At 41.2% G+C, this 20003-nt stretch overlaps 1 protein-coding gene across 1 annotated transcript; it reads left to right on the top strand.

Moving 5' to 3' along the window:
* Positions 1–13593: 13593 nt before the first annotated feature.
* LOC121857854 (alpha-(1,3)-fucosyltransferase C-like) lies at positions 13594–19807 on the top strand. Its single transcript, XM_042354111.1, has 7 exons — positions 13594–13668; positions 14141–14351; positions 14677–14849; positions 15157–15285; positions 16059–16199; positions 18215–18400; positions 19645–19807. The coding sequence occupies exons 2-7, from the start codon at positions 14271–14273 to the stop codon at positions 19805–19807; spliced, it is 873 nt and encodes a 290-aa protein (XP_042210045.1). The 5' UTR covers positions 13594–13668; positions 14141–14270.
* The last annotated feature ends 196 nt before the right edge of the window (positions 19808–20003 follow it).

Raw genomic sequence — 20003 nt, 5'->3', positions numbered from 1 at the left:
CATTCTAGTTCTAGTTCCATTGACCCTAATGAATGTAATCGACATTCTTAAGGTACAAAGTTAAATGACTCCTAAGATATTATTATCGAAATCATGAAATTAGATTTTCTTTTATGAACTTTTTCGTCATCTTGTCCGAGCTAGTGATAGATCGACAGATAATTCCAGTTAGACCGTCTTACTCAACCCTATTTCATCGTTCACTGTGTATCATTCTAACGTTCTTTATTTTCTCTCTATATCCTCCAAGATGCGGTAAAAACCCTCACTTCTTTCATCTCTCTACTGTGTGATGTTGACAAAGGAAACGTACAACGGGTATGTCTCAAATGGAGTGAAAAAGAGTGAAACCTTGTAGAAAATGAGGCGCTAAATGTGTTCAGTTTGATTAGTTCTCAAATTGTCCACCATGGGGGCCCATCACCCAGCAGGGGGCAACGGAGCCTTCCCCGCCATTACCACTTTGTTGTTTTCAGAGTCTAGCGTCGTTTTCTTCGCTCCCGTTCGTCGTTTTCTGCCTTGATCTTGGTGCTTGGGTAGTGAGGACCTTGAGAGAGGTGAGATCCTGCTAGAGTGGTGAGGAGGAGGATGAGAAGGAGGAGAATGGTTGCTGAGTAAAGGGTGTTTGGACTCAGGCCCTCGGTAGCGTTCAGTGTGCCTCGGTCCAACCACGCCAGCCTTAGAGCGTAATTGGCCAACAACTATTTGTTCGAAGTCACACATGCTTATGGAGGAGGCCAGGGGAAGTAGTAGTAGTAGTAGTGGACCTTACAATACGCTGCTATGAACGACGCGTCTGATGATTTTTTTTTTTTGTAAATATACCATAATTATGTTTTCTTATAAATAATTTGACTCCTGAACAAAGAGTAAAAATACTTAGCGTTTTTTTTAGCCCTTTTGTCCTTATATATATAGTGTGTGTCCCATAGTGTTTTTTGTTTTTTTTAATAAGAGGTTAAAGGCTGCATCGTGTGGATTTCATTGGGATATTTATTTTGTTTTCAATTGGGATTAACTTTTCTAATCTACCCAAACCTTATCCAGTTTCCAATCAAATAATTCACCTTACAGGGATAGCCACTTATAAACAACAGAGCAGATCACAGTGGATAAACAACAGATCACGAAACAAACAAAAGAACACAACAGGAGACAACGGGTAAACAACAGGGAAAACGAAGATAAGAAAAAGAAATTGAAGAAGAGGAAGTGAGAAAAAACCAGTGGAAAGAGAGAGAAGAGAAAGTGGTAGAAAGATCGAAAGAGAAAGAAAACAAAACAAAAGGAAACTAAAAAAAAAGAACTGGAATTACTCAAAGAATCAGAAATACCCCTGCTGTTGATTCGTCTCCTTCTCCCTGGCTGGATTTTCAACCTGAAGTGATTGCCCTCGGTGGACCGCTCCCGAAATCCCACGTGAACCCTGTTATTCTCTGCAAATACCACCTCTCCAGGATCGCCCACTGGTCCCCAGGTAGGGTCGTCCTCTACACTGATGGTTCTGTTGACCCCGCTACAGGTAGGGCCGGGGCTGGTGTCTACATCTCCCGTCCTGATGCCCCTGAGCCTATCAAACTGTCTCTCAGAGTTTCTGACGGGGCATCCTCCACTCAGGCTGAACTAATAGCCCTCCTTGCTGCCCTTCTCGCTGAGGAAGAAGCAGATGGTTTCTGCCCCTTGCTTGTCTGCTGCGATTCCAGGTCTGCTCTCGACGGGATCGCATTTGGATCAGGGGAAAATAAGGACCTCATCCTCCGAATACGAGGGTTAACATCCACACTTCAGGATGACATTCCATGGATACCCAGTCATGTCGGTATCTTGGGGAATGAGGCAGCAGATGGCCTTGCCAAGACTGGCTGCAACAAGGCCACACCTGACTACGTTGTTCCTCGAACACTCTTACAGATTAGGACCCAAATTCGCCGCAAACAGAGAGAAGCTCGGGAAGCAGCCATCCCCCTGGACTCCCCGCCCACCTGGTACGATGTCCTCCGTAAACTTCCTGACCTCTCGTATGTCTACGGGAAAGGGTCGCGGAAAGGGGACGTGATTGCTGCCCGTATCATCATTGGGTATGACTTTGCTTGGGAGATTGGTATCCCCACATTCCCTGAGCAACGCTCTTGTGCATTATGCAGAAGACCCGACAGCAGCACCCTTATCCACTACCTCCTAAGATGTCCCCACACACAACGCTTCCGTGACGCCTGCTGGACCACCACTCCACGACCCCCTGACGGAGACACGATGATCCTCTCCATACTGGCCAGATATTATGTAAACAACATTGATTATGTGTTAAAGGTATATCCTTCCTTCCTTAGGCTTTAGTACGCCCCTTTATAATATTTATATTGTATATATTTGTCACACTTGCCAGATGCTTCTGGTGTCATTGTACAGGGGTACCTAGTGACAGCACTAGGATCCCGCTTCCTCTATCAAGGAATAAACAATTGAAATTGAATTGAATCAGAAATAAATGACAACAAAAGGAAAATATAAAGGAAGGAAGAATTAATAGCTTAGATAAATGAAAGGAAAATAATGCACAAATAACACTCAGAATGAATTAATAAATAGAAGAAAATAAATCAAGGAATAGAGATGATAAAGTGCTAAGACGTCATTCTACAACTGATGGACCAACTGTCGGTAGGGAGTCTCGGGGCGCGACGGCAAGTTCCCTCGTCTCTAGACCTCCCGGGCCCACCAACTAAGAGCCTAGCGAGAAGTGTTATGGAGTGTGTTGTGACTTGCCGTAATACTCCCTAATGTATCTCACCTATTACCTAATTTGACCGTGATAGATATTCGCAGCAATTCGTGCAAGAACTCCCACTTACCGAAATTAATGCCATCAATCACGGCTCAAGATCGTTGCCTTATTTTTCAAGGGGAATTATTTAGCGGGAAAAGTTTACTTATTTCGGACGTGTGGAAGTTTCGCGTCATTCGTTTGTTTCTCCTTTGAGCTCAAGATCACGGTACTTATAATACACATACATCCGCTTAGGTTTTTATACTTAGGCCTACATAGTTATCTTTTTTACTAATGTACATTGTCTTTGTAGGGAAAGTTTAGCTGAAAAAAAAGTATTTTATATTTCTATGTGAAAATCGTGGTTCATTTCTTTATAAAAAAAAAACATAATTATACAGTGTGATGGTCGTTCGGCATTTGTTTTTATCTGAACATGAAGATCACGGCATTTATACTTATCTGCATTTGTTCACAACCAAGCAATTTGCAGTATATACAACCATTTATGTTTCTTGAGGCTGTCCACAAGTTCCGTAATGAGAAATATCGGTAGAAGGCTCGGGGTGATCCATCAGGCGGGAGACGAGATAAAATTAAGTGTCTGTACAGGGAGGGCGCCATATTAGAGACACCACCAACACCTGCTTCATATTGATATCATTAATCACGCCCGTCTCCTCCACCACCCGCCTACCTCACCACCTTCCTGCTCCTCCTCCTGCTGCTGTTGCTCTTATACTGTACATCCTGTCGCTAGTCCTGCTACTCTTGGTGCTCCTTACTCATCCTGGTGTTGTGTTACTCATCCTGGTGCTGCTACAGTTTGCGCCAGACCATTGCCTTCTGCTGACGGAGAAGTAACACCTTTGGTCCAAGTTCTACATCAACAGTTTAAAAGCAACTTGTATTCATATTCTTTTGTCTTTTGATCACAGGAACTACAGCTGGTGGGCTTATGTGCAACTCTAAGACATAAAGACATTGCCTCCTGAAGTAATGAAGATGTTTACAGATGGCGATTGGGTTATTGCCAAGACAAATCACTGGTACCCTCCAATACCCTCAACCAGGCGCGTGAACAAATAAATGATAGTATGAAGGGTGGAGATTATAACACTGATTTGACTGAAACTGCAGTAGCTTTTGGAGGGATTTGAGTCACATGTGTCATCCACCGTTCACACAACAAGATATGAGATGCCCCACCATGAAGAAACCTTAGCTATTGAGACAAACTTCTACTCTGTCTGCACTCGTTGGTGTCAATAAAGAAAGTAGACATCCATTTAAGCTGGACCACAACAGACTGGTTATGCTTCACAGCCAGGCAGCCTTCCTATGTGCCAAAGACCACCTCGTAGCTGGAGTCTATTGGTCAAACACAGTACGAAACACCCCTAGAAAAAGTCTTACATCACAAGACCATTCCATCCTACAGGGGAACAAACCCCAAAACTTAAGAAAGAAGATAGACTCAGAACTATGAGACACCAAGGAGCACAGAGCAGTTGATGGAGAGTTTTATATGACAAATCAAATGGTGATCCTGCTGTGTTCTTTGTACACGAAAACGAACCCTTATCGCCCTTTCTATCATTATTTAGGTTAGGTTAGGTACCAGGTCAGCCTTGTCTTGCACTGATATTCCCAACCAGGATGAGTCTCCACCACATGTGCCTGGTAAAGTTTTTGACTGACCTGTTCTTACTCACTTGCTTCCTGCTGACTCCCACTGAATGTCCCTGCGTATCTCCCTACTTCCTGTTCTACCCTCCCCACTCCCTATTCTACCAGTCCAATTCCCTGTTCTACTCTCCCCACTCCCTGTTCTACCTTCCCCACTCCCTGATCTAACCTCCCACTCCCTGTTCTACCTTCCCCACTCCCTGTTCTACCTACCCCACTCCCTGTTCTAGCCTCCCCACTCCCTGTTCTAGCCTCTGTCATGGTGGTGAACAGAGCCGTCCACCGTCCCACATGTTCCTCACTCGGGAAGCGGCGGCCAACTAACAAAATATATGTCATAAATATCCCTCAGTCATTACTCTTATCTGCCAAGCTTCACCGTCAGGAATTAAATACCTGGAGGAGCTGCCTGCGGGAGATGTGATTTACGCCCATATAAATCAGGGTCAGAATTTACGCGCCAAGCCCCTGGGTTTAATATCTTATGGTAGGTCTAAGTGATGGATTCCCCGGGCTGTACTGTATCTACCAGGAGCTGAACCACCACACGTATAGTTGTCTGCTGGGTCTAGACTATCATAGCTCCCTTATACCCACACCTTATACCCACAGGAATAGTTGTTTGCTGTGTGTAGACTATCATAGCTCCCTTATACCCACACCTTATACCCACAGGAATAGTTGTTTGCTCGGTCTAGACTATCAGAGCTTCCTTACACCTTCACCTTATACACACAGGAATAGTTGTCTGCTGGGTGTAGACTATCAGAGTTCCCTTGCACCTACACCTTATACCCACAGGAATAATTGTCTGCTGGGTGTAGACTATCAGAGCTCCCTTACACCCTTATAGTGGTCATCAAAAGCAGTGCCGTGGCTGAGTGGATAGCATCACTCGACACCTGAAACCAAACAGAATTACCTCTTAATGATACAATGGATTGATAAAGCTAAATGTATATAATAATGGAATAAATATGAAGAAATTAAGGTTAAAAAGTATTCAGAACGATATAAAACCCCAGAGAAGATGCTATGATGATGATGATGATGATGATGATGATGATGATGATGATGATGATGATGATGATGATGATGGACAGGGATAGTGACGAGTGTAAACAAAGGTAACAGCTGGAGGTGAAGGTGAGGGCAGCTGATGGTCGAGATAACGTTAGTTGGAGTACTGTACATACAGAGACTTCGAAACGATGAAGCGAATAAGAGACAGACAGACAGACAGACAGACAGACAGACAGAAAGACAGGTTGAAGAGAGTTAGTAAATAATAGTAAATGAGAAGAAGTGGTCATGGGGGTTGAGGAGGTGAGAGAGACAGATGAGGAGGAGTGGTGGTAAAGCAGGGTTACCACACACACACAAGGTGACATAACCCTCTATATTATGGGGGGGGGCAATACAGTACAGTAGTGGAATGACTGCGTTGTTAGCTTACAGTAGTGGAATGACTGCGTTGTTAGCTTACAGTAGTGGAATGACTGCGTTGTTAGCTTACAGTAGTGGAATGACTGCGTTGTTAGCTTACAATAGTGGAATGACTGCGTTGTTAGCTTACAGTAGTGGAATGACTGCGTTGTTAGCTTACAGTAGTGGAATGACTGCGTTGTTAGCTTACAATAGTGGAATGACTGCGTTGTTAGCTTACAATAGTGGAATGACTGCGTTGTTAGCTTACAGTAGTGGAATGACTGCGTTGTTAGCTTACAATAGTGGAATGACTGCGTTGTTAGCTTACAATAGTGGAATGACTGCGTTGTTAGCTTACAGTAGTGGAATGACTGCGTTGTTAGCTTACAATAGTGGAATGACTGCGTTGTTAGCTTCATTAGATGTATACAAGAACAACGAGGCCTGTTAAGCCATCAAGGTGTAGCAGAAGGAAGGTTATGCGTCATCAGCTTACAACACTCAGATGTTCACTCTTACATAACCAACCAATACTGAGGTTTCAAAAAGTACCACTGAATTAATTAGCAAAGGAGCAAGAGTACTTTCCTAAGGCACCTCGGCCACACGTCATCAAGGAGCGGATGCAGCCATGTTACTTCATCAATAATTAATATTTTATACGAGTTACTGGTGGTAGGCGGCACTGGCTTATGGCTAACCTGACTCTACCCATCACGAACTGCTCCCAGCGAAGGGGCTCTCGGGGACACCTATACCATATTAACACTCAGTCGTGGTCAAGTTTGAAGGGACGCTAAACTGACGCTCGCTCAAGTTCACATCATTGCAGTTACTTAGGAATTCATCAAAGCATTATTCTTAAAATACTAAGTCTGGGGGTTCTCGGTCTCGGTGGGGGGTTCTCGGTCTCGGGGGGTTCTCGGTCTCCGGGGGTGGATCAAAGTAAATAACAAATAAACATCAAGCCATGTGAATGTCTAAATCCATTTTGTTTCTCGCGTCATTAATTATTTATCTTAGTGTTTGTGAGTCCTTATGATCCTCTTCCACTGAGTTTATTCACGAAAATTGATCCAGTTGGAGATGGTGGATGGGTAACTAGACAGCTACGCATCTGATTATTTCTCAAACTGACACATAAAAGAGCTGTCGAGTGGATACAGCGCTCGCCTTCTCTCCTATGGGTCGGTGGTTCGATCATAGGTGCTTTCAGTCCACCCAGCTGTAAATGAGTGCCTAACTGTACAGGTTGGGGAAGTATAGACGGTTGAGTGCAGTGTCGGTCACGCTGCCTCCTTACGTAACGAAGACTTAGTTCCTAATGGGCACTCGTGACCTTGGGACCAACTCTCACCTTTTAAATACCAAATACCGCGATTGACGAGGAGGGGAGAGAGGTGCAGTACGGAAATGGAGGACGTCAAGCCTACCAACCCATCTAAAACAACAGGATTGGCTCAGCCTTTGTTGCCGACAGAGTTTCACAACCCACATCCTGAAAACTTTACTTCTCAACACAGTATTTATAAGAAATTTTCCAGGTATGAGTCTCGTTATGGATAAATAATATAATTTGTTGATATACGGAAGACAAACGCATCACAAAGTTGAGGAGAGTGAGGTGAGGACCTGCCCACCACCATCCCACTACCCAGCTGTCAGCCCCCTGCCGGGACCCCGCCGAGTTATGGCGTAATGCCTGCCACAAACAATAACATTATACCGAGCTACACGCCTCTCTTACCCGGGGGGCCATCGCTGTTTTTAATAATGTTTTGACTGGTGGGAGGGTCGGCGGAATGGAGTGTAACATTTCAATAAAGATTAGCGGTGCTGATGCCAGGGGCGGAGCCTACAGCAGAGCCGGGTCTTGTGTGACTGAAGTTAGAAGAAAGTCTAATGTAATTAACCATTTTTTTAAGGAATGACCAGTTTATATATTACTGATTAGCCGGACTGGAGTTCACTCAGTAATATCCCACTGGAATTATCCTAGACGGTGGGCCTTCACTTGTAGAATAAACCCAGACGGTGAAGTGGTAAGGCTGCTGAGGATGACTGTGTTACAGGCTGGTCACTGAGAGTTGACTTACGGGGACAAAGGGAGTATTTCAAACATACTCTTCACAAATTTATCTTGGTAATTTTAACTCACACTTTTGTTCCTGTTTTATTGGGACTTGAAAAATTTAGGTGAAGACATTCCTAGTATACACTCAGAACATTTCGGGCCACACTTGATCGTCTCGAGGACCACTTGCACCTTATTTTGATACCGTAGTGACTTACAGATTACAACTTATGAACTAATCTGGTTGTCTGAATATCTGATCCAAAACTATTTAATAATTGATGGTTGTGCACTGTGGGTCTCCATTAATGACCATCTTAACCTACAAAGTTGTGAGTGGGGTAGATGTGCTATGTGTAGTTGTGTTTATCGCTGTGCAGTACTTAGAGTGAAATGTTTCCTTTATCTGTGTCCACACCTTCACTTGAGGCGATGGTTCACAGTCTCTTGATCTTCTTCTGCCATTCTACTTTTTAGTAGTGTTATGTGTAGTGACGCTCCTTTTGAGAAAAAGTATCGAAAGCGGTAGTTGAGCTACATTTTATAAGAATTCGACCACAACTCACTAATTTTACAATACTGTACTATATTTGTGGCCGTACGTTCTTCATAAAACGATGCAACAACTTGCTAGAACTCTAAGGTAATACGTAATAATTTTAGAGTAATATCAGCCACATTGCAAGTACAGTATAATATGTTGATAAATTGTCATTAAGTTTCTGGCATTGAACCTGGATAGTTTTGGTATTCCCATCAAATGGCAGCCCCTGACCCTGATAATGAGTGCCTTCTACACTACAGTATAGGGAGAGTTACCCCAACTATGCACCCACGTGGCAGTGTCGTATTCCAACATTCTGTGTTTACACCATATGTCAGGTAAGCTACTGATGTTATAGTCAAAACATGAAGTGCATATATATTTTTCAGATGATTATTGCACCGTTAAGTAAAATATATAACGAAATTGCGTTGTTTTGATAAGATAGGTTTAGGTTTGCTCTTCTGAAGCAATGCTGGAAAACTGCCCCTTTTTCTCAATGAGTTCCTGCCTCTGTAATATTCTCGGGTCGTCAATCTTTGTTGTAATTGTGAGCGCCATGCACAGTTGCACATATACAGTATATTCAATAGTATTCAATAGTTTTTCTCACATAAAGCTTACAAGTTAGGACTCCATATCATATCACCTCTATGACTTTATATCTTACATTCTTGGGCTTCACTTCCGTATTACTCATAACCTCTAGAAATATCTGAACGTACAATATGGAATTTCAGCTAAAAAGTTTATTAGACTATCTGTACTTGTATACCTACAACTGAAATAGGATTCCAGTACAGTTGCTGTTGTCAATGCGCAATTGTGGATAGACTCAGAAGTTCCCAATCTCGTCAGTTTTCAATAAATACGCTAATAATTTTACTCTAGTTGAATACAATAATACCATGAATATTTGAGGAAAATCTAAGGTAAATCACTATCATATAAGCCTCAGTGCCAAGTCTTGATAAATCTTAAAGTTATCCATAAAATATTTCATTTTCTTTAGTCATTAAGTTTAAAAAAAATGAAGTTTTATGGGTAACTATACCCATAAAACGCAGTAGAGTACAGTATATCCATTTTGCTTTTATCTTTATTTTCGCCACTGCAGGGTCGGATCCAGGAATATTTAAAGGGGGTCCAAGAACTTGCGAGTGAGAAAACATGGCGAGCACAGCGAACCCACCCAGCTTGGGGGGGGGGGCATTTTGAAGCCACGTGCACTTGATATTAAGAGATGTCCTGAAGTCAATAGTAATTACTTTTTACTATACAAATACGCCTGAGGACAATACTACATTAAAGAAGGGGAGGTGTGGACCCCCAGGACATCCCCTCTGGATCCGCCCCTGCACTGATAGGCTCATTAGTAGCTTGGGCGATAGGTCACGTCTCTGTTACGCACTGTTGGCAAATACTGGATATGCACTGGCCCCTGAGTGTCTGTACCTGCGCCAGTGTAGGTCACGTCTGGTCTTGAATAAACTTACACTCGGTGCAGTCACAACACTCTGACAGATTGTTCCAAGAATTCACAACTCTCACGCCAAAAAAGTTTACCCTGACAATTTTATGAATTTATGGCTTCTTGAACTTGAGGCTGTAACCACTATGAACTGAGTAATGTTCTCAGCTTAGGACAGGTAACAGCTTAATGATTTCAGGTGTGAAGGACAAGTTAACGGTAACAAATTAAGACCTGCATTGACACTGAACACCCACTGAGGTGTTCCCATGAGTCGGTGTTCCACTTGAATGGTGCACTTTTTTATTTTGATCTTCTCTGTGATAGTAACAGGATAAAACTGATATTCGTTCAAGGTTTGATCCAACTTTCATTGCTGAATAAGATAACAATGATTCATGTCAGTAATACCAATCAAATACATTCTCTGTTTTGATACACCAGCTTAGCCTATATCTTTTATATTAAACTGTCTTTGAATTATTAATATACAATATACGTGACGTCTTTTATATCAGTACACATTTATACAGTAATAGAAACAGCTGAAATGACTGAGAAGTTTCCCGAGCTGTTTAGATAACACTCGACACAGATGATTGATGCCGTCACGACCGAATTTACTGCATTACTTGGTATAATGAAACCATAGCGCTGTAATATTAACCTCAGGTCTAGATGCAGTTAAGCATATCCATCTCCTGTCTTGATCAGCCCAGGAAGGATTAACATGAAGGAAATAAAAGGCAGATACTAATAGCCTCGTAATCTTTCTTATCTCATTCTTTTCATGTTTGGGAGGAAAGGTGTTGTCTGCTGCATTGGACAACTTGCAGTTCCTGTAATGTTAGTGACTCGACCTGCATAACGTCCTCAGTCTCACCCAGGTTCATTATTCAACACATCTGACACTAACACACAACTGTGGTAGAACAACTTTTTTTTTCACGTACTTAAACGTCCCTGAGTTTCTGAGTGTGTGCTGAGCGCCCTAAATAATCCTTCTGATATTTACAAACACATTAAAAGTTATTAACCTACTCCGCGGTGTTCTATTGAGGCCACATTCCTTGCAGGGTGATGTGCATGTTATTTTTTCCCTGTTAATTTATGGTTAAAATAGCCACTGTATAAGTATCTATCTTCTATAAACACAGTACCTTACGACGCCGCAATTTTAGAAGACAACTGTTTATAGAATTAGAAAAAAGACAATAATTCCACCATAATTTTTACCATACTATTGGTCTACTTAGTCTGTGCTACCTAACAACGCCACTGAGGATAACTGGCCTATGTATTGATAATTATTTCAGCTTAAATTGGTAATTAACCTTATCCCTGTCTTAATAAACATACTTTGTTATTTCCTCACATCGCTCTGTCACTAGTTTCTGACATATTGGTATATAAATAAATATCAAAACGAAAGAAAAAACTATAAAGACAACCAAAACAATATATTTTCTTTTAATTTATGACCACCAAGGGAGAGTAAACTCAGGGGAACACTACACATATTCTTGCCTGGGGTGAGAACTCAGTTGTGCTCAGTGAACTACATCGTGGAAAGCATTGATATTATATAATTGGTATTGATTGTGCACCTCCGATAACACTAAATGACTCATATTATTATACATGACTCAACGTTAGCAACATCTTCATAATGTGGTGCACGAATTAATGACGAGTAAGTGATAAAGTGGAGCACGACTCAACGACAAGTTCAAAACAAAGTAGTGCACGACCCAACCAGAAGTCCTCATCACATCGACGACTGATCCAAACAGATGTGGTACTGAGTCTTGACGATAACCATGAGGAAGGTAAGACGACACTCCCAGTATCAACAGTGCCAGAGACAGACATGTTAAAACATATATGGTATAATGGAAACTCGTCTCGACCATCCAGCACAGTGCCCCTCCTGCTTGAACACACTACTGTATATAATATAGTAACATCAACTTGTCCTCCTGTAGATAAAAATACAAAACCGAACCTAAATGTGATATAGGCAATGAATATAATATAAAGACGCTATATAATATACTCTACTCTATATATAAACAACTAACATGTAAGTAATTAGGATCGAATAATAATGACCTCAAATGGATAAATAAATATAAAAATAATAATATCGGGAAATATAAATGATATGTAGACGCATCAAACACAAAGACGTTTAAAATCCTTCTAATAAATTATCCAAGACAATAAAAGGAAAAATGATGTTCAAGTCAGTAAGAAATATAAGACACCCTATAAAGTTTTCCCAAATGTATGAAACAAAAGCCTGTGAAGAGCCTGGGACAATACAGTCAGATTCAGGGTAAGTTACTGATAACGAGAGATGTTTGGGAGAAGTGGTTTTTTTTTAACTAATTTCTCACCAGAGATGATCAGGATAAGGTTCCCAAGGTATAGCTGTTATCACTAGCACCGATGTTTGTAAATAATAGATAAACTAAAACAAAAGTCGTCAGGTCCCGGTGCATTATTTACAAGAGTATTAAAGGACTGTAAGGAAGAGCTTAGTGTACCTTTGGTGAATTTGTGTAATATGTTAATAAAATTGGGCTTTGAAGTGAGTGAATGTAAAACTGATTTTCAAAAACAAGGGAGATAGGTCAGTATCCTCAAACTACCGTCCAATTAGTTTAATAACAATTACGGGAAAATCACTGTAAGCAATAATTACAAATTCAATTCGAAATCACCTGGAAAAACACAGGTTTATTGATGACTCTCAACATGCCTTTAGGGCTTTCGTGTCAAACAAATAATAATGACATTCTATTTAGCGTCTTCGAATCTGTGGACGATGGTCACGACTATGATGTGGTATACCTAGAGTCCTAGACTTTAGCAAATCCTTCAATAATGTCCTACACCAAAGAGATTATTATTGAAAGTAGAGGCATGTGGTGGTGGGGGAGGGTCTAAACTGGATTAGGGCATGGTTAGTGGACATACTGTATAATGTATATATAAGCGTTGACAGAAATGAAAGTAAATCATGAAAACTCGTTAAGATTACATGAATAGTTAACCTCGTTTGGGCCAATTATCTAAGGGGCCAACAAATCGGGCATATTTCGGTATTCCTCGGGAGAAAAACAGAGGTACCGCAGTTCTCGGTCAAATTTTCTGCCTGAAAACTGAGATCTGAGGAAAACGGAAATTACGCGAGTTTTGAGACATTTGTTTTTATCACTATTGTTTAGTTACCGTAGCTTTTTATTTGTTATTGTTCATTGTTATTGTTATAATTTATTACCGCCATTAATACATTTGTTATTGCTGTATCTTATTTATCTATCTTCCTGTTTACTTGTTCTCATTCTTTTTCACTCGTTATTGCTTGTTATTAGTTGTTATTCACTTGTTATTGTTATTTTCACTTGTTTTCGTTCACTTGTTATTGTCGTTTTCACTTGTTTTTGTTTACTTATTGTTATTTTCACTTGTTTTCTTTCACTTGTTACTGTTGTTCTTCACTTTCGTTCACTTGTTATTGTTGTTGATTTACTGTTTTTGTTGTCTCCTTTTTTGCAACCACCACCTCATTCACACGTTGCCGTTCACCTATCACAGGAGGCGAGAGTTGGTGTTCTGGTGGCCGGGACGTTGATTCTGCTGTCCAGTTATTACAAGCTATATGGGCGGCCACTCTTATTCCAACCAAGGTAGGTAGAGAGAGAGAGTGAGTGAGTGAGTGAGTATTTATTCTTCTATTACTAAACCTCACAAACCATGACGACCTTCAGTGACATAAAACACGCAGTAATAAGCGAGTTCCTGGCCATTACTGACGCCAGGCTGCCCAAATTGAGGAAGGAAATTTATAATAGTTAGGAATATTTATCTTAATCACCGCCTGTTAGTTTATCAGTCGGGTGGGTGGGTGACAATTACTGGGCATTCACGGGCTCTCAAATATACTAGGACGTAGATCAGTGTTGGCGAGGAGACGGAGTTTTCTGTTTATATTCTTCTCGTATCTGCAGTAGCGACCTCAAGCTGTGTGATGGCTATACAAATTCTATTGGGTAATCACAGTAAGCCTTTGCTAGCCATAAACTTACACTTCACATTAATACGTGACTAAGGGACACAATAGCAGAACTAGCCTCTCTACACAAGACCCTGTACTCACAGGAACCCGGTCAACGATTCCTGGACTATAAACGACGATCAGGACCACGTGGAGGAGGAATTCAGCAGTCGTGGGAGTACTGATGACCTCCTGACCTGGCCAGGAGATCACAACCTGACGAGAGAGAAAGTCATGCCAGAGTACCTCAAGATGGAGACGCCTGACTCGCCCCCTGATGATCCTCCTCTTAAAAAAATTCTGTTGTGGAATGACGTAAGACTGAGCATTTATGTTAAAGAGCAAACAATTTGATGCATTAGTAAGGTTATGTATTAAATCATTGAAATATGTTTTGAGTACACTGAGACCGTTTTAGTTGGAACCGTTTTCCTGCCAACAAACGAATGACACCAAGACTGTCGCTTCTGGCCTGAGGTAATAAACAGGAGTTAAACCATTAGATTAAGTGAATCAATTCAGTTTTTAATTACCTCTACACTTGTACACACTAGCCTTTATAAGCATCTTCCAGGTATATATAAAAACTTACATATTAGCCTTTATGAGTCAGTTTTCAGCCAGACTTACTTCATGACAGATGTACGGGAAGCCACACTACTTTTTCGGGCTTGGAAGAGAGCCATTCGTACGTGCCGGGTGCCGTGTGAACACTTGTTACACCACAGCCGACCGTCTCCGCTTCCCTCTTGACCAGTTAGATGCTGTCGCCTGGCACTTCAGGGCCCAGGACCAAACACTTCCAAGCCAGAGGTGTGTGACAGAGACTCTTGACACGACTTAGACGATTAATTTTGTCATCATAAACAAGACTCAGCCTGTCGCCATACTCCTAGTTGTCCTCCCCAAATCGAACAGGTCCTCATTATGAACTTAAATGTCAACAAATAAACTCTCTTCGTCATCACCCAAGCCTAAACTGACCTCAGATCACCCACACCCCCGGGCTCCACCCTCAAGTAACTCTGAGTAAGGCCTCTACGGATCGCAAAGTCATTCAATCCCTCAATTTGACCTCCGCTCCCCACGTGACCTACTGTGACCTTATGTTCCTCTCCAGGTCAACCCACACTCGGTACGTGTTCGTGATGCAGGAGTCGCCGATGAACCTATTCGGGGACCTACACCACTACGACGGAGTCTTCAACTGGACCCTTACCTACCGCCTTGACTCTGATTTCCCGAGTCCGTGAGTCATCTGAGTCGGTACACCCTCACTGTCACTATCGTCGTCAGTTTCGCCCCCCCCCCCTTCAATTTCATCTCAACTTAAGCTGTTAATCACCTTCTTGTCTTCCACTGTCATCTTCAGCCACATCACTCGGGGACTCCTCACTCGTTACTTGCATCTCCGAGTTACTAACCTTACTTTTGTCATACTTCTTTACTATCGCTGTTCCTGTACTTTGTAAATTATAATACTGCAAGAATTAGATTGTTTCAAGTTAATAAAGTGTGTCAACCCTGGCAGTTACGTGAGCGATGATTCGTCAGGTGAAACTTCCATTAAGTCTGAGATTACGGTGTTATGGACATCGGTAGCCATCAGACGCCAACCCAGGTTTTACTCTTTCACATCAGGGTAGGTTATGGTAGGCCTTCCAATAGCCTTCATCATACATACACCACAGTCTCTTTACCCATTAAGACTTTCATCAGAACATAAGCAGCTTTAGGGTACAGTACCTCTTGACAACCAATACTACTGTTTATCTCTGTGTTAGGAACTTATTGAATGTATTTTGTCAGATTTTCTAAGTCATCTCTTCTCTGTGCGTCTATCAATGTGTTCCCGGACCTTCCAGTGGTGTGAGACAGTAGGTGAAAGAATAATACTTTCCTGTTCCTTTCGAGATATAGTTCATACATACAGTACTTGTGTCCCAATGTTTGGTCCTTCCTCAAGAAGCTAAGCCAGTCACTGTAAGCTTTCATTTTAATAGGAGACCATTCTCATGACAGACACGGCTTTGTAACGCAACGTAGTCAACACAGCAGCCATGATGGGGACGGGAGGGTGGACGTGGCCGAGTTGGTGGCCAATAAGACCAAGTTAGCTGCCTGGTTCGTCTCTAACTGTCACTCATCCAGCGGCAGGGAGAGGTACTGTAGGTGTAGTATAATGTACGTTAACATGAACACATAGATCTGAACCTTGTACAATACTTGACCAAAAGTATTAAAACTAAATACAAATCTTCAGCAATATTAAACTTTTTTTGTAATTGTATAAACTTAAATTAATTACTCTTGTAAAGTTTGAAATTAATTTGGTAAAAAAGGAACTGAACTCGTGGTAACTTGTATAGTGAGGGACTGTACATTACAAGTCGCCAACATTGTATAACTTAAGTGTAAACCCCAGGTCATTTTCACATTTGGTCACCGTTAATGCTGTAGTGGTTCTGTTGGACTTTTCGCAGTATAACTAAGGGAAAAAATATCATTGATCGCTTGAGGACCCCTTGATTAACTCGGGCCACATTCACTTGCAATGGTTGAAGGCCCTAACGGTCACCCCTGGGTACAGTACAATAATACAATACTTTCTTACGCGGGTGTAAAATTCCTAGCTGGCAACTCAATACACACGTAACAATGTTTTTCATAATTTCCATATAGTTTGATTATTTAATCTGTTTAAGCTATCAGATAAATATTTTTGGTTAGTTCAAGTTATTTTAGAGTTAGGTTGGTTAATATTCAGATGAAATAATATGGGGTGGCGGAATTTTAGGTGATCTAGCATTTTCGTAGGTCATGACAGATAAACCAAAAAATATATAATAGTTTACCATTGCCGTACTTTGTCGGGAGCAGATACGGTAGTTTCAGAGAAAACGATGTAACTTTAGGAGTAACTTGTTTGTTTTGAACGTTTTTATGGTATTTTAAACTCTTCTCATATTTCAGAGGTATTTTTGTTTATTCGGTGAAATTACGATAATATAAACGTGAAGCGCATATATTTTTGTATTTAATATTTGCTGTGGTCTAAAATGCTTGTTTTTTCCTTAATCAAAAGACGGTGTCAACTGTGACTTATACGGTCCCCGATGTGGTTGGGTATGAAGTGTGTGTTATACAGTGTGACTCTCCCAGATATTCTTAAGTCCTTCTATGCCCTCATGTACTCACACTGGACACATGGGGATGATATTCGTTGGACTTCTAGGGAAACTAATAGAAGCTAATCAGTGTGAAAAATATAAAACATAATAATTCCCGCTACTCGTGAATTTTAAAATGTTAGTGTGTGTGAGAATTGCTTTTTCCTCTTCTTCAAAGTTACTATGGACTCTACCACAGACACTAATCACGTCTGTTAGGAGGATAATGTCGATAAAATAGTATTAATTGATGGTAAATATTAAAAACTTTATACTCAACATTCATATAAGATTTTAATAAAAAAATTACCTTCAATTGTATCCTTTAAAACTCAAAAAATTTATGCTCATCTACAAAAATTAATCTAAACTTTACATCCCACAAAAACTACACATTAGCTTGAGCAATCTTACTGATCTAAATTAACTATAAACGCATTAATTATGTTGTTCCAGACTCCTTCACCTCACCTCTCTCTTCACGCTCCCAACTGATCACAAAACACTACTTTGTTTCTTTAAGTCACTCTGTATGTACTATTTTATTATCTCTACAGACCACTTAGTCCTAATGCACTATAGTTTTATCCACTAAGAACTTCATAAATATCACGTGCTTGGCTGGTCATCACTGTGAACGAAAATAACACACAGGGATAAAGTGTATAAAGTTGGCTACTCGGTTAGTCATTATGCCTCTATGTTGTGCCAGGCGGTAAATCTCGCCCCAACATGAGAAATGTCGAAATCAAACTAAAAATTTCGAATAATTCATCGAAAAAACGTCACTTCGGAGAGGGAAAAGGTGTGGCAGTAGCAATAGTAGCACTGTAGCAGCACTGAATAGCATTAATAATAATAGTAGCAGCAACACTGTACACGTAAAGGTAATAGCAGCATTGTTATGAGTAATATTATTCTCTCTTCTCAACACGTCCACTTATGAACTCGTAATGACCACCTGTGGACACGTGGTCACCCTGCGTGTCCCTCCCTCCCTCCCTCCAGCCTAGCTCGGACACTACAGAACTACTTCCCTCTGGACATCTATGGCAAGTGTGGTGTCCTTGAGTGTCCACGAGTACACCAGAACCAGTGCTACACGATGCTACAGAAAGACTACAAGTTCTATATGGCTTTCGAGAACTCTCTTTGTCGAGACTACATCACGGAGAAGTTCTTCGGCGTTCTTGAGTGAGTTCTATTAAGTTCTGTTCTGTGTTCGAGATGGATGCTTGGATAGACTGCAACTGTTTAATGCATTTTTCTCCTTTTCTTTCTCTTCCTTCTCTTTGTCTCCATTTACTGCTGTCCCTTTTCCATAATATTAGTGTACTTCCTTTCTAAAGCAGCCGGCTATTCACCCGTGAGCCTACGTTTGACAAGACCAGAATGATGTGTTTGTCTGTATCTGTTGTGTAGTTTGTTTCTATGGGAGTTATATTGTACACTTTTATTTACGGTAGGAATTTTTTTTTAAATCCGATTAATTACCTGAACAATGTTACCAACTCCCATTTATAAATTTCACTAGATTCACCCCTAAAAATACCATTAACTGTATACTGTAACATCAAAACTTAAAATTGTAGACATTTAAACAGCAATAACGAAAATATATAAATAACGATGATAAAAGCAAAAAAAATGATACAGTTCACCGAGTTCAGTGTACACACAGCGTCCCAGTCTCAGGGACGCTGGCCGCCTGCTCGATGACACTGCCTTCTAATTTACGTATTGTCATTCCCGCCACGTAAAGCCATACCTTAGGTAAGGCTCCATAGGATAACCCATTAATTGCCTTAGTCGTCTGTCACCTCATGTTGCCGTTTGCCTGGCTGTACACCGACCTGACCATGTCAGATTGAGGACCAGTTACCGGTAATACTGACCTGTCCAGAAACGTCAATACTCAGATTCACTTATGACCCACTTGGCGATAATCCTGTTGTTAGATATATTTTGTTAATGTTCTGAATACAATTCCTACACTATTGATATTATTTATGTAAGCCAACAACATTCTATCCTCTCATGGGCTCACGATAGAAGAGTGTAGACTACCAGGCTATTCAACCGGTGACAGCTGAATAGCCACTACCTAATCTTTTAGTATAAAGGAACTCATGAACATTATGAACCCCACATTATTTCACTTGTTGAATAAAGACCCAAATGCTAACCTAAACTAATCTAACCTTGAACTGTACCTTCTTGAGATAAAAATTTTCGTCCCACCACCAAAGGAGCTAATGGGTGGATAGATGGATAGATAGCTAGATAGATTGCGAGTTATTTAGATAGATAGATAGTTAGCTAGCGAGCGAGAGGTATTATACATTTCACCCCACGTCCTAACAGTAGGTAGACCTACAGACAATAACAGAGAGGGAGGAGAGAAGAGATATGCCACGTGTTATCCCATCCTCCGACAGGTACTATGTGGTGCCGGTAGTGTGGGGCTCCGGTAACTATACAACTCAGGCTCCTCCACACTCCTTCATCGACGCCTCCAGGTTCCCCAGCGTATACGACCTGGCTCAGTACCTCCTCTACCTCCACCACAACGACACTGCTTATATGGAGTATTTCAAGTGAGTAAATATAACGAGGATTGTCGGGAACTGTAACCAGGAACATAACATATGGTCAGAGAGAGAGAGAGAGAGAGAGAGAGAGAGAGAGAGAAAAAGAGAGAGAAAGAGAGAGAGAGAGAGAGAGAGAGAGAGAGAGAGAGAAAAAGAGAGAGAAAGAGAGAGAGAGAGAGAGAGAGAGAGAGAGAGAGAGAGAAAAG

Source organism: Homarus americanus, unplaced genomic scaffold (genome assembly GCF_018991925.1).
Source record: "Homarus americanus isolate GMGI-L3 unplaced genomic scaffold, GMGI_Hamer_2.0 scaffold51859, whole genome shotgun sequence".
In the NCBI taxonomy this organism is placed as follows: domain Eukaryota; kingdom Metazoa; phylum Arthropoda; class Malacostraca; order Decapoda; family Nephropidae; genus Homarus; species Homarus americanus.
The sequence above is the reverse complement of the archived record's forward strand: the minus strand, read 5'-3'. Positions and strand labels throughout refer to the sequence as shown.